The sequence below is a fragment of the Periplaneta americana genome, chromosome 9 (genome assembly GCF_040183065.1).
Source record: "Periplaneta americana isolate PAMFEO1 chromosome 9, P.americana_PAMFEO1_priV1, whole genome shotgun sequence".
Classification (NCBI taxonomy): Eukaryota; Metazoa; Arthropoda; class Insecta; order Blattodea; family Blattidae; genus Periplaneta; species Periplaneta americana.
Genome location: NC_091125.1, coordinates 104,143,011 through 104,159,023, shown reverse-complemented (window position 1 = coordinate 104,159,023; position 16,013 = coordinate 104,143,011). Strand labels below are relative to the sequence as shown.

General features: G+C 32.2%; 1 protein-coding gene across 17 annotated transcripts in view; it reads left to right on the top strand.

The window, feature by feature from the left end:
- Nucleotides 1-16,013, top strand: part of Bap111 (Brahma associated protein 111kD) — a 643,372-nt gene that overhangs the window by 594,387 nt on the left and 32,972 nt on the right. For 9 of the 17 annotated variants that reach the window (XR_011333969.1, XM_069835490.1, XM_069835489.1 and 6 more), the window contains 3 exons: nucleotides 8,864-8,910; nucleotides 10,760-10,849; nucleotides 14,648-14,854. Coding sequence is in view for 14 of the 17 variants with exons in the window: in XM_069835490.1 (XP_069691591.1) it covers nucleotides 8,864-8,910; nucleotides 10,760-10,849; nucleotides 14,648-14,854 (344 nt within the window). In the remaining 3 variants the exon portion in view is untranslated. Of the gene's footprint in view, nucleotides 1-6,705; nucleotides 6,781-8,863; nucleotides 8,911-10,759; nucleotides 10,850-14,647; nucleotides 14,855-16,013 lie in introns of all 17 variants that reach the window. The other 8 variants (XR_011333967.1, XR_011333968.1, XM_069835485.1 and 5 more) reach the window with 1 other exon arrangement.

Below are 16,013 nucleotides of genomic sequence, written 5' to 3'. Positions count from 1 at the left end.
TTCAGAAGGAAATGTACTCTGTTTTTTAATATAGACATTGTGAGTTGATTTCGTAGAATAGGAAAGAAACAAATTTTGTCATAGGGTAAATAAAGACACAAGAAGTAATATTGCTATCATCAGGAAAATCTTAGCATTTACCATTACTATTCCTTAGGGTGCCAGCTTTCAGAAGAAATGTCAAAATTTGAGTACTTACAATACTGAATTCTTATGCTTTATGTCTCCTCTTTTCTATTGCTAGTGAATTTCTTCTTGAAAATCTGTTAAAAGTGAAGTGTGCTTGTATTATTCAGTTTATTCTAGCATATGCACACTGTAAAATTATGTCTATCTGGAGTAACTGAAGGTAGGTAGAAAATAGGTGTTGCACGAATTTCTTTATCAGTTTGCTTGCTTGTTTTTGTTACATGCTGGGCAGCTTGTAAGTTTCTGCAAATAACTTTTAACCTAAAGCTTGCGTATTAATGTAATGTGTAACATTACTTGGAAGGAGAGTGATGTTGTATTTACCTAGTTTGTATAAAAACTGAAAAGTTTTGTGAGTGTTTTGGTTCTACTACTTAAAAATGTGTCTATTTCTTAACAAGATTCCTTCCTTTTTCTTCTCTGGTATTATGCTAAAATGAAAGTAGTTAAATTCTGTACATCATGGCTTGAATATTTATAGAGCTCCAACATCTAATATATTTCTCATTATTTGTTGAATGTTCATTTATTCTTCTCTTTGTTTTCATCTGTTGAGATTTTTTCTTTATTTTAAAATGAATTAAAATATGTTTTATTTGATATTTGTTATTGACTAAATAATACCATTTTGCCAGATACCAGAGTGCGGATTTCCATGCACTATCAAATTTTAGGACATGCATGTATTCCTGCACTGTCATTTGACAAAACATGCACAATGAAGCGAAAAAACCGTAAAAATATGCACTATCAAAATTGATTTCTATATTATGTTACATTTATAGTTTATTTTGAAACAACGTACTAATACTAATTTCTCAAAATTTTCTTCACTTAAGCTCGTATGTTTATCTGAAGCATGTTCTTGAACACAGAAAATGATCATTCTGCGTCACAAGAAGTGACAGGTATATATTTAAGTGCGGAAATATGGAACAAGGTGAAGTAGAATTGTACATTGCATTTCCGTTTGACCATGATCCTATCGTGAATCGAACCCGTGAATGATTTTACTGCGTTACGTCTTAATCGTGATGGTATCGCACACCCCAAAATACACAAGTACTTACGTCTTTATTACAACAATCACAATAAACTACAGCACTGTCTGTCTTTGAAATTTCTTTCCCTCAATCTATTTTGACACAGAATCTCTTGTTGCAGTTCTAACAGGAGCTCTAACAACACTTGACAATTCGACACAAAAGTATACAAAATTGCAATTTGCAATCATGCTGCTTTTGTCTTCCTTTCTTTCAATATTTTGACTCCTGGCATGTAAAGAGCGAGAGTTGGGGATTGAAAATTTCAGTGTAAGAAAGAGAAGTATTAGTGGAAATTCCAAAGACTAGTTGTCAAGTAGGATGCCACGAAACCATATTACTGGTACCTTTCTTTCATTCTTTTTTCTCAATAAAAAAATAACGTGGAAATATCAAATTCTACAAAGCAACATTCATAAAAGGCACTATTATGCAAGTTAGCATATTATATGCACTAAAGCCAGAAAAAAGGACATATGTAATATAAAGTCTAAATATGTGCTGTTAAATTTAATAACTTCAAAATATGCATTATCCATGATTTAGGCCTACTCCCAGAAAAGGTCAAAACATGTAAACATGCATGGAAAAAGTGCGGTTATTGGACTCGATAAGTCATAAAACGAATATTTGCAAAGTTTGACAAGTGTAACGAGCTTATATAAAACCATGCATTTACATGGAAATCCAGGTTCTACTTATTACCATTGGTTTCGTTACTGTAAGTTTTTTCTATAAAGCAGCCATTAGGAAATGGAACAAACACATTAGTGTCATCAGTACTGTAACTTTTCTATCAAGTTTTTATGAATCTACTAGTCTTGATTAAAATTTCGTATAATTTTTATAAAACATTCTGTTAATTATGCTTGTATTAGTAAAAATGAGCTTGTCATTATATTGTATATCTTCCCATTGCTTCTGTTTTTTCATTAATTTCGAATAGTCAGTATGAAATAAAGTTTGTAGTATAAGAAACTTTCGTGCTAAATATGATGAAGTACTATGAAGAAATGTAGCTATATCCACACTTACGTTATTTTCATAATATACCAAGATTAGGATGTAAGTTTAATAGAATATATACAGTAGTTAGATATTTATTTGGTTATATTTACAAGAAATTTATAATACTAATATTATTCCAAACATTGTTCTCATAGCAAACCTGCAAATGCCAATATGTCTGTATGTGTGATTATTTAAATCTTTATTGTATGAAATCAATGTCATTAACAATAATGAAAATAGAAGCATGTAGTATTAGTTATCTTGCACTGGACACTGATCTTCGTACAGTTCCTTTTTTCCTTTTTGTTTAACACATTTGACATGTTAAATATTTTATTGAACTGGATGCTTACCTGTTCATAATTAAACCCTGGTTAGATTGTTACCTAACATAAACATTTTTACTGTTTAGAATATGCGAATGGAAATGCTCTGTGTCGTTTAAGTGTAGAAGTTATATTTCTAGTTCACTTGCTTGATAGCATTACTTCACTTGTAGTATCACAACCCATTCATAGTTGCACTCTTACAGTACTACTAATAATAATAATAGTAATAATAATATATATAATTTATTTCAAGAAATAGTCTGCCCAGGCATCCTGGGTTGCCAAAAACACAGAATAACACACATATAAGAATAGTAATGATTACAGTAAGATAGATGAGCCAAATTTAAATGTGAACTAGGAGCTTAAGTTTAAGAAATAATAAATTTGTACATATATTTGTAACAATCACACACTAACGAATAGAAAAGGGGGGGGTATTATGATATTCCGTATAAATGATTTTTCAGAATTGCCACAGACCCTTTAATGGTTGAAGTAATTATTTTTGGAATGATGTCATGGATTCCAAATGTTTTGATAGTGTTTACAGTTGATCGTGGGATGGTGCCCCTCGCTCCGATCATTAAACCATGTACTTCCCAGGTGCCTTCCATCTGATATTTTTCTCGAAAATACGGAATAGTAGGCTCATAAATTTGTTGTTTTTCTTTGTTGACCTCGGATGGTTGGGTCTGGCTCATCTCAAATCTAACAGTTGGGTCCAGTATAAAGCCTTTACTATTAGTCTTGTCTAGAGCCACGATGTCCGCTCTTCTAATTCTGCCGCCTTCAGACGCAACGCAGTGCACCTCTTCATGGACCTCGAAGGATTTGTTTCTAAGGGCTTGTGCTATTAGTTTTCGGATGTTATGATGGCGTGAATTTCTCAGGAGTTCTCCATGCTGACAGGATCCTAGGACGTATGCTAAGGTTTCAATCTCGTTGCAGTATCTGCAACGGAAACTGCCCAAGGATCTCCCATGAATAATAATAATAATAATAATAGTAATAATAAACATCGTAGAAATACTACATAATTTAGTTTCAGTTTGCAATATCTGTGTAAAAATATTTATACGAAGTTTCAGGTATAAAACATTTTGTGGTCATGAAACTGTAACTTTTTAAACTGATGGTACACATCTTTAACTGCAAATAAAATAATTATTACTAACAGTTGTCTTGTCTACAAAATATTGAGCACTATAATATTTACAAGCATTTACATTTCAGATGCTGGTAACAAAACACGTTTATACTGGAGTAACATTAATTATTTTTAATAAAAGACTTAAATTCTTTAATATTGAAGTAAAAATTATATGCAATGTCACTGATTTACTGTGTAAGCAGTTAAGATGTTGCAAAGCTAGCTTTCATATAAAGTTCCCTGTGAAACAGACTTGAATAATTTCAGGGGAAAAATTGTTTTGGGGCCTGGTATCGATCCTGGGACCTTTGGCTGAATGCACCAACTCAACAATTTATGGAAGGCCATGGATAAAAATCACATAATCTCCACATTCACTGTACAAAATAATATAGTGGCAAAATAAGTCATTCTGTAGTTTGTCTGAAAGATGTTTCTAATCACAATGCTACGAGTTTGAAAGAATGCAAGGGCATCCAAGCAAAAAGGTTAATGTGGCAAGGAGTGGTTGAATTATTAAACAAGACTAATATGTATGACTAGTATGTAAGACTAGTGTGTTTGAGAATATAATTAAATAGTTTATTTATAACACATTTAACATATGATGCCCCATATAATTTGTGAATAAATACAGGTATATGTGCCCCTCAGATATTTTTATTCTTCATTAACAATTTATGACACATTTAACATACGATATCCCATATAATATGTCCACATTTGTGAATAAATTCAGCTATATGCGCCCCTCAGGTATTTTTATTCTTTATTAACAATGGAATTGAACACAGGAAGTTAATGCCTTAGTTTATAATATGTACAGACGTGTGCAAATTATTAGACTCAAACGATAATATAATGATTCAAGTAACATCAATTCTACAAAACTCATTTATTACACACTGTTTGCAACAATTAATATTTAATATGAAACCCTTCTTTCTTTATCATCAATTTTATGCGGTTTGGCATACTGTTCATGAGAATTTCACATTGTTTCTTGATGTCTTCATCCCTGTGCCATATTTGGGTAAGTGCTTCTATGAGGTCCACCTTGGTGGTAATCGTCTTTTTTTTCTCTCTCTTTACGATACACCAAAGATTTTCAATTGAATTTGCGTCTGGGCTGTTACCTGGCCAGGGTAGGACGTCTACATTATTTTCAGCCAGAAAATTAGTTACTGATCTGGTTTTGTGACAGGCTGCTCCATCCTACATGAAGACACATTCACCATCAGGGAACCAGTCCCTCATTTGTGGAAAAATTCGGGTTTCTATAACTTTTTTTGTAGCGATCCTGTCGTATAGAGTCCTACAGAATTATTTTGTGGCCAGTAATTCATGATATTATGAAAATGTAAAAAAATGTGGTGCTGAGTCTAATAATTTGCATACGTCTGTAATATCTTTTAATATCAAGAATGATAGCCATTTATTTTAATATAATTGAGACATAGAAGTCTTGAAAATACGTCTGTTGACCATACAATATTGTACAAAGCATTTAATAAGCAATGTCCCAAATGTCAATGTCATTGAAGTGTTCTGCTAACGAATATCTAAAACTGAACAGTACTCAGAGTGGCGGAATTGGCATTCCACGGGAACCACTTTAAACCCGTATTTCAAGTGCTATGCGCCAGCTTGTATAATCTCGTAAGCAACGATTCAATGTCTAGGGATTTACAGAAAGCCGTCAGGTTGAAGAGACTTAACTCTCACCAAATCTGTTCTATTACAAAATAATGCATATAGAATAGATAAAAATATTTTTAAAAATTGTTTTCGAAACTTCATTTCTTTACGAGGTATCTTACGATCTTAGGACTAATTGTTGATGAAATATTAGTATTTATTCCGTTATGAATTTGAAACCATTGAAAATGTACAGTACAGTTTTAATTCAGGATCTTTCTGGTAAGTCTCAATGATAAAGTAATATACTTGAAAAGGTTTTATATAATTATAATGTTCACGAACAAAATTGTTACGATTATATTTAAGTTAAACTGTACTTAAGTCCATAATTAAATGTGGTTTTGGAATTAGTACTAGAAAATTGGGTGTTGTGTGTTATTTGTATTATTGTGTTCTATTTGTACGGTAAACACTTGAGGTTCTGGGCATTCAACTGTTAAATACTAATAACTAAAACTTTCACGGAATAAATTAATTCATACTTTTTGAGTTGCTGGTGAATGGCGCATGAATATGAATCTTTTTTTTTTTTTTTGTAATGTTCAGTTTTTATATTTTATAAAATCTGAACACTGAAGCTCATCCCATGATCATGTCTTGTAAACTTTTAAACAATAATGGCATGTAGGATTAAAAAGGATTAATGATGAAGTTCTCATTTTAATTACCAGTTAAAAGCACTAGCATGAGAATCAATTTAAAGTGAGAGTTTGCATGAATATTATTATTTTGTATGACAGAGTAATGAACATTGAAAGAGGGCATGACTTCATCCTTAGTTTCAACATGTTTAAATGCATAGTAAATGAATACTTTTTAATAACGGTTGGTTTATCTTGTATTTATTCTTAAATAATTCTATATAAAATAATTTAAGCGAAATGGAAAAGTGCAATACAAGAAATATATGTATAGACATGGGGATGGAATGCTTGAATATTTACTTAGTGATGGCATACTGCAACATAGAATTGTAGTTTTTTACTCAAGCCCTTATTACTGGGGAGAAAGATTTTCCTTTCGGAATAGTGAATGCTACTGTCAAGGATTGATGAATATAATGGCCACGGTACTTTGATGGCTACCATACTCGCCATTAGATGCAAAGTTCACTGGTTCAGACTCATCCGGGGTGATGGATTTTTTAAGGGGCGATTGTTCATAGCATGGCTTCCTTCAAAAGGAAAATATAGCTGTGTATCCTGTGTAAAAGAATCCTGTCCCTGATTGAGAGAGGCTCAAGGCAAAATTACCAGCCAGCTGTTTCTCGTCCCAGCAGATTCCCCGCTTTGTGGACAGATGTTTCTACACACCAACTTCTCGATTGAGACTGCAGAGACCTCCAGCAGACAAAGTAGGAAACAAAGTAGAAAATATGAGAGCAGGCACAGTGTATTCAGGGCTGGATAACATACGGGCCCTAAAGAAAAAACTGATTATGTTATCACTTGAGCTAAGTGCTCTTGTGGTACATTACACTATAGGCAACACTTACTCATATGTGAGGAGTGTATTTCAGTGTAATATATATTAGTACATTAGAGTTCAGAAATATTGTAACATATATTCTAGTTATATAATAAGTATAATTAAATGAACAATTTTGTTCGATTGCCTTCTATTTCTGTATTCAAGGTGAGCACATTAAGTAAAGATAATTTCTGTATTTTTGGCTTTTGTGTAATTGACTCGTTAGAGACTCTCAAAAAATAAAGTATATAATATATTCAATTTAATTTATTAGCCATTTAGTAATTAAAACCATAGGTTTCGTTAATAAATACAAATCATACAGAAACAAATGTTAGCAAGAAATACAAAGTTATATAACAACACTAATATTAAAATACTCATTCAGATTATAAAATTGATTATCATACATTTTTCTTTTAAATAATTCAAGTTCCATATTTTGTATTTTAAAAGGAAGTTTACCATACAACTTAAGACCTAAATATTTATAAGATGCTCGAGTCTTACTGTCCGACATAAGACGCATATATATAGGGCTTTCATTTCAAAACTTCCCAGTCTAAATAACTAATTAATTAAATTGAATTAAATTTCAACAAAAACACACGTCAATTTAGATATTGAAACCAGGCTTAATTGTATTTTAGATTTCACCCCCAGCCATCCCACTTTGAAAATTTCAAATGGCACCTCTATATTTTTATACTTAAATATGAAAGCGCATTCAATTGTTTATACATCTTATTCATTTGTTTTCGCATCTTTCGTTTTCTATCGTTGCCTGGCAACCTGTATTTTTGTTATCGTCAGTTGATTGTAGGATGAAAACACAGCTTATTTTATGTAATTTCCTAAATTTAATCAATAAGGATGATTTGTGTTCTCTCTTGAAAGGTATACACCACACCATTTTAAAATAATTTAATACACAAACACAAGTATTATATGAAATGCTCAGTAAGTTTTTGTAGCTTTATTCTCTTCAGCTCTAATCAACAATAAAATAACATCACTCCAGGTTGCCAGGCGACGATAGAAAACAGAAGATGTGAAAACAAATTAATGAGGTGTGTAAACAATTGAATAATCTTTCATATTTAAGTATAAAAATATAGGGGTGTCATTTGAAATTTCAAAGTGGGGGTGACTGGGGATGGGGGGTGAAATCTAAAATGCAAATAAGCCTGGTTTCAGACTTTCCCCTCAATATCTGAATTGACGTGTCTTTTGTTTAAATTGAATTCAATTTAAATAATTAGTTATTTAGACTGGGAAGTTTTGAAATGAAAGCCCTGTATGTATTTAGTCTAGTCTCAAACACATTAATGTCATTGATTCTTAAATCAGTGCATGTTCAGGGGAAATACGTTAGTAATTAATTTAGTGGTTAACTGGATTAATTGCACATATCTAGAGTTGGTGTATTAACATAGGAACATTAGTAGTAAGCTTCTGTTAATTGTGACTAATGGGATACATAATAGTAAATTTTGAGAATAAAGGCTTTGATGATGATTCTTTAGACATCTGTATGAAAATTCTGCTTAGAATAATTATTAACATTTGTTTTTAAGATAATTTTTATATGGCATGTAGTGATATAGTTAATGTCAATATGTATAAGCTGAGGAATATTAAATGCATTTAACTTCATAACTTCACTACTTTTAAAATACACTCTGCTTTTGCAATAATTGATAATCTAAATATTAAACTTGCCAAACATTGAAATGACATGAACCAATATCTTGGTTACATTGTATCACATTCAGAGAGGAAGGAAATCAATAAGTTTATGTACATATTCGAAAAAGGATTAATGAAAATTTCTGGTTACATTTTTGTAGTTATCAAATATTATTGTTTAGGAATAAAAAGCTGTTGGCTATGATTATGGAAACAAAAGAAATTATTTACTGATGGTAAACTATTTTTAAATTTGAATGTGTATTTATTGATTGCAGAACGTTTGCGAGCATCAAGTGCATCCAGCTCATCTTCTAGCTCTGGGGTAAGAACTACACTGTTGTCCATTCACAGAGTTGTAACATTGCATATGACTGTGAATAAATATTATTTTAATGTACCGAAGTACATATGATATTTCCATGCAGATATTCTGCGTCATCATATGATGAAAGAGTAATGGAACGGAGAAAAATTCTCTCCGGTGCCGGGATTTGAACCCAAGAGTTGGAACTTAATCTGAGACGATTCTGTCCGATGCCGGGGTGGGTATCTGGTGTGGCTTAGTGGATAAAGCATCAGCACGTAGTAGAGCTGAAAACCCGGGTTCAAATCCCGGTGCCGGAGAGAATTTTTCTCCGTTCCATTACTCTTTCATCGTGAATAAATAGTTAACTTGTGCTGTACTGCAGTAACTATGTTTTTATAAGTTGGCAATTAAGTTGCAAGACGAAAGAGCGTATACACTGTCCGTGAAAATGAAACAGATGAGTTAACTGTTTTAGTTCTGTGAATGAGTTGTAAAAATATGATACATTGATAAAGACCTTTTAACAACTAGCTGCTATGATTGTACTAGAATATACTTCAGTTTCGTTTTGTTACAGTACTATTAATCAGTTGGAAACATGCTTGGATTTTGTTTTCCACCGAAACTGGCTTATTTTAGTTCATCAAACAGTCGAGGATTTAAGTTGGGCAGCTTCTCTTAAGACATTGTTTAGACATTTAGTCTCAATTTATTCGTGTAGTGGTGGATTTGATTAAGAACTGGTTCAACTTTAAATTCCCATAATATTTCTGTGTTCGTTTTGTGAGAGACTTGAAATAATTTTAATTTCCCTGTGAGGAATTTATAATCCTCTCGACAGGTAGGCTAGTGATGAGGTTGCCATCTCTATGCCTTTAAATTTACATGCTTTTCTTTCGGGATATGGTTCCTTAGCTGATGGGGTTCAGTTTTAAGGCACTGTACACTCACCTGTGTCGTCTCCCATCTGCTATAGTTTGCACTGTAATACCCAGGGGTCATGACGAGGACGTGAAAGTAGAGTTTATCGACAGAGCTAGTGGGAAATGCGAGACATATACAGGGTGTAAAGGAACCTATTATATTAATTCACAGAGGTAATAGATGAAGTCAATGCGAACAAGTTTTGTCAAATAAGTTTTTGATACATCCAGTTAGTTTTGAGAGTACAAAATGTAACACGTTGCAATGCTATACGCTCCTTGAGGTCATTGTGCACAGTGCAAGTGAGTAATTATCCACTCTGCAAGACTCCAAGAGAGGAGAATGTGAACATTAACATCTCAAGGAGTGTTACAGCATTGCAATGTGTTACATTTCATACTATCAAAACTATTAGACATATTATCAAAAAACTTATTTGACAAAACTTGTCCGCATTGCCTTCATCTGTTACCTCTGTGAATTAATATAATAGGTTCTCTTTCACTCTGTATAATATAATAATCATATGCGAAGACTAAGAGGAAGGTAGAAAATAGGAACGATTGGAAAATACGAAAGACCTGCCTTTGGGCAGAACAGAAAGAGAGAGTGAGAGACAGAGAGAGAGAGTGTGTGTGTGCGTGCGTGCTTTTTTTTTTTTAAGAATTAGTAGGTCGTGATTATAAAATTGACGGATTATTTTAAAGAAAATGTCATTTATATGAGATATCGTTACAACATAGTAGTTGTCTCAGTTGTGTTAACTGTATTCTGTTCCTTAATAGTAGTTATTTATAACTTTGTGCTCCAATTTTTCATTAATTTTTCTCCAAAAAATAGAGTTTGGTACAGTTTTTGATTTTCCCATTACTTAGTCAAATAAATGAAAACTTATTGCTGTTGAACTAAGCATATGAATTGTGTTTATTGTATCTTTCAGAAAGATTCTTCAGCCAATCAAAGCCCATTTGTTACTACATCTCATGGCCATCCAGGATTCACACCTCAAAAAGTGGGGAAAGGATCGGGTGTAAGTAAATATGTAATTATTTACATAGAAATTATGTACAATATATTTTGGTTTAGATTTCTTTGTTTTTATTTCATATTTTCATTTGAGAAATGTTATTAATGCATTTTGGCACTCTTGTTCGAAGTCTTTATTAAGCTCAAAATGAAAATGAAATATTGAAGAGCAAGTTCTATGTAAATTATAGTAATAGGCCTGCGTGGATATATGTTGATAACAGGGTGTGATCTTAAACGAACTGTCATCAGGGGGGGTTAGTATGGCTGAATCCACAGTTGCAGTATTATCTCTACTTTCAACAGCAAGATGGAGTTTTTCATATGACTAAATCTACATTTGCAGTATTACCTTTAGTGCAGAAGAATACACAAGTAACTAGCTACATACAATAATTCTGCTTCTATCTTTCTTCATTTTTTAACAGCCACTAGTTTAATCCTCTCCTTTTTTATATAAGAGAATGTCCATAGATACAATTAATTTTCAACTTTCCCTTTGATGGTCTGATTTCACAGTATTGGTGGTTATTTGACAAGAAAGGAATATGTTAATCTTGTTGTAAACCACTAATAACTTTCAATATTTATATCACTTCAGAAATCTATTTTCATAAATAGAAAACGTAAGTTAAGTGATTCATTATACGAATACCTACTTTATGAATTTGTACAGTATTATGTACATTTACTTTAATTTCACAGTTTGTAAATAATGAAGTCAGATATCATGCTGTTTGGGATTATAAAAAAAATCCTGTTCTTTGCAATCCAGAAGACGAAAGTTTTTCATATTTTGGTGCGTGGTAAGTGATTTCATTTGTATGTGTCTTTTGAGTGACAGTTCAATAAAAAGAACTGTAAATGGCAGTATTAATTTTGCATGATGAAAATACTGAATTGTTGCAAGACGCATAAAACCTAATACTGTGAGAAAGCATGTGCCATTTTTGTGATACTATCTTTTATCCAGTGGTATTAAGCAATATAAGTGTCAAGTCATTCCTACCACTCTTCAATACAACACATTGGACTAGGTAGAGAGACTGAGCCTGAAGGTGGAGTAAGTTCGCCTCAGTTCTCATAGATCAGTTGATTACCATGTGCTGTCTGTGGATCCCATATCGCAGATTGGTGGTGGATGTGGCTTTCATCAGGTTAGGAAATAAAGCTGATAACTAGATTTAGTCCATATGTTAACCATAAACCATAAAAAGTTTTAAAAGCATTAGAAGTTTACAGATAAGGTTGATACCTTAACATTGACCATAAATGAATTTTGAAATCACAATAAAGCATAATTTAATGAAATAAAGTTTAAAACATAATGCTTTATGTTTCATATGAAATCCTATTTTATTAATAATAATAATAATAATAATAATAATAATAATAATAATAATAATAATAATAATAATAAAAATTTCTATATGAAAGGAAACCTCTGACATTGGAGTTATTTATTTTATTTTATAAAGTTGTCATGTTAGAGTTTATCTTAACTTGCCCCAGTCATTCAAAAGTGGTTTTGCATATCTTTGGCCCTATCAAGAAATGTGTTAGTTATTGCCTGAGACCTGCAAGCTGGAAGGCCAAATACACAGTAGTTTTATTTTTCTGCCTTACTTTCCTTTTCATTATTGGATGTAGGTCTCACAAGAGTTTAATTCTGCTTACTAATTTCTTTGGCATGGACTTAATCTTTTGTCTATTTCTTGTCCTAAATATGTACAGTAGAAGCTCTTTTTAACGAATCTCTGGGGGATTTTTTTTTTTTTTCCTTAAATAGGTGTTTTTCTTAAAAGGAGGTTTACATAAAATAGGAAAGAAAGGCTAAAATAATTAGTACTAACATGTGTATTACATTACCAAACATTATGATCATTTAATTAGACTTACACAATTATCATTTACAATGAATTTCATTATAACATTTTCTAACTCTTCAAAATGGTGAGGCACGAAATATTTTTCTGTTTGGTTGAACCTGAATCACACTGAAACTCGGCACTGAAAATTTCTTCAATATTCCCCTAATGAAGTAGTTGGCAAACCATGCTTTTTTGCCATATGTGATAGCATTATTTGAGGATTAGCTTCGGCATTCCTTATTACTTTATTTTTCTGTCTGACAGTTAATTCCTTCCATTTAGTTGCCATTACAATGATGCATAAACAATATAAACTAACAAAAAAAAAAAAAAAACTTGGAAAGAGGATCCACACAATTCGCGAGAACAAAGTAAACAAAGGAACCACTCTATGAAAGCAACCCAAAGCAAGACTATAAAGAATAATAAAGAATAATGCCGCCGCATTACTATCGATTGAGATGCGCTAACAAACATGCTGGTACTATTGATTATTGGAAGTTGATTCGATATTTCGGGTTTCATTATCACAGAATTCACTTGAAAAGTATTCCTGAAAAGTGGGAATTTTCCTTAAACCGGTTTCCTTAAAAGCGGGAATTAATTACATTATTTTTATGATAATTTTGCTGGAATTTTTATTGTATTTTTTCTGCAGAAAACACTTAAGTTACAACAATTTCTTGAAGACAAGTCTTAGGTTCCATTTAATGTCACTTACTGCCAGAATTATCAATAAACAAAGAAAAAAATATTCACTTTAAATGAAATGAGTAACAAGATTGAGAATGTGCTCACATTACAAATTTATTTACAGAATGAGAAGGGAAAAAATAATATTACAAAACTTCATAAATGAAAACAATAATTGCCAGAGAAGTGAATGTAAGCTTACACTGTATGACACAGTAGATTGCAAGACAACTGCTAAAACAGTACATTATGCAACGAGCCTATAATGATAGTAATTAAGAAGCGAGTATGGATGTTTAAGAAACGAGTGCAAGCGAGTTTCATAATTTTCATACGAGCTTCTTAATTACCATTATAGGCGAGTTTCATACGACTTTTTATGCTCGACCATATTTCTAACTTGAAATTATTCAGATACATTTTATTTGTATCTGACAAGATCGGAAGTGACCTTGTTCTAGGTCGTGAATTGTGAGATGTGCGCAGACGCGAAAGTATTGATTTTTTCCGAGGAACATTAATGTCATTGACCTTGTGTAATCCCGTTAAACTTGGTATAACCTTGATTATTGAATTCGACATTGAAAAACGAGATGACAAATTGAATTTATTTGAATATTATTTACAATTAACGCTAATTATTATAGTAACAGAACATAACCTTCTGCGACAGTATTGGATTTCCAGTCTCCGTGACTTTTCGCTAATTCTCTTTCGATTGTATATCCGAGAATAATCGATACTTGCGGTTTTATAACGGTACAAAGCTGACTTGTTATTGGCTGAACACTTGTAAGCTGAGTTGTCATTGGCTGAAAACACCTGTACTTTAATGAGTAGGTGTACTTTAATGACATGCATTAAAGGACTGCTACCAGGTGTATAATTACTACATTTCGGCATGGTCGAGCATAAAATAAATACCATCATCGTCATAACACTTTTCAAGGATTTGTAACAAATGGTTGATTCCTTCCGGTCTCAGTTGTCCAATAATCATTTCAATAGAACAAGACCATTGAAACAGGAAGTATAGAGAGACAAAAATTCCCTGAACTGTACCAAATCGAAATATTTGTTAGAAATGATAGAGATGATTACAGTACTTATTAGCATCATACAAAAATATATTAGGACATCAATGAATAAAATTTTTGCAGAGAAATACGAAAATCAAAACATATGTGCATACATTTATATATTCCTCTACTTAATAATGCAATTTTCAAATGTTTCAGGGAGATACAAGAGTGCCAAAACCACCCAAGCCACCAGAAAAACCCCTTATGCCATACATGCGATATAGTCGCAAAGTCTGGGATCAAGTGAAAGCACAAAATCCTGAGTTGAAGTTATGGGAAATAGGAAAGATAATTGGACAGATGTGGCGAGACTTGCCAGAAGAAGATAAGACAGAATATGTTGAAGAATATGAGGCGGAGAAGGTAGGCTGTATGAAACGTACAGAATAAAAGAAATTGCATTTTTTTTTCTCCCCATTGTATGGAACAAAGATTTTGGTACTTCATTTGAGTGTATGGAAATTTGATCTATTCCATGATGAACAAATAATTGGCACTTGATAGTGTCTGTCAAGTCGATTATGAAAGGTTGCATATCACGTTTTGAATAATAGTTTTACATTCCACATCAACTTTCATTAGCTATGTCTACTGTTTCTTCTTCTTATTGGTAAATTTATTTCAAAGTTTAATTTGAAAATTTTCTAAAATTATTCCGAATGACTAGCTGTGGTGTATACAAATCAAAGTCCTATGGAACTCATCGTTCAGATCTCACAATCTTTCTTTTCTAAAGCCCCAGCATTATGCATGTTAATGTTCGAGGAATCCAGCTGTGTGTCTTAATAGTGTAATGTGTAACTTGTCTCAGTGAAAGATAATAGCTAAACTCTTGCAGAACTAAATAAAATCTAAAATAAAAAAATTGTTTGAATTCATAGGTTTTGCGTTTTCAGCATCACTTTTTAACTGTATGGAAGTAATTTTCATGTATTACATTTATTCATGGTGATGAAATACACATTTCCAACCATGCTTTTTCTGTCTGAATTTTTGACTCTCATTACAAACCATGACATCAGTTCATTAACTATTTTGAACTGTTCTGTATATCGTGTTTGATAAATGCAATATTCGTTTGCTACTCTCGTGATGATGATTGCTTATTCATGTACTCCTTAAGCCAAAGTCTTTGTTCCTGAAATAATTTTCACTTCTGAAATAGATACGTCTCTTATTATTGATTCGTCCTTGGTGGTCTAATGATTATCATGCAAGCCATTGAATTTGAAGTTTGTGAGTTCGAACCTGGCTGAGAGCAGTGGATTGTAAAGGGTGATTAAATTCTTAATATTACTTCTATCAGGAGCAAAGAAAAGTTTTTGCATACTGTTTTATAGATATACGGCACTTAAGAACCTGTCTGTGATAGAGAACATTAGGCAGAATTTTTCAGCCATTTCTGTTCCATTTTGACTTTTGATGCTTGACAACTTCTGCAGCTGAAGGCATCATTAAATAAACTACACCCCCACCACCAGAAAAGGGAGATGAAGTTTTTTCCACTTACTTTTTTTGTGAA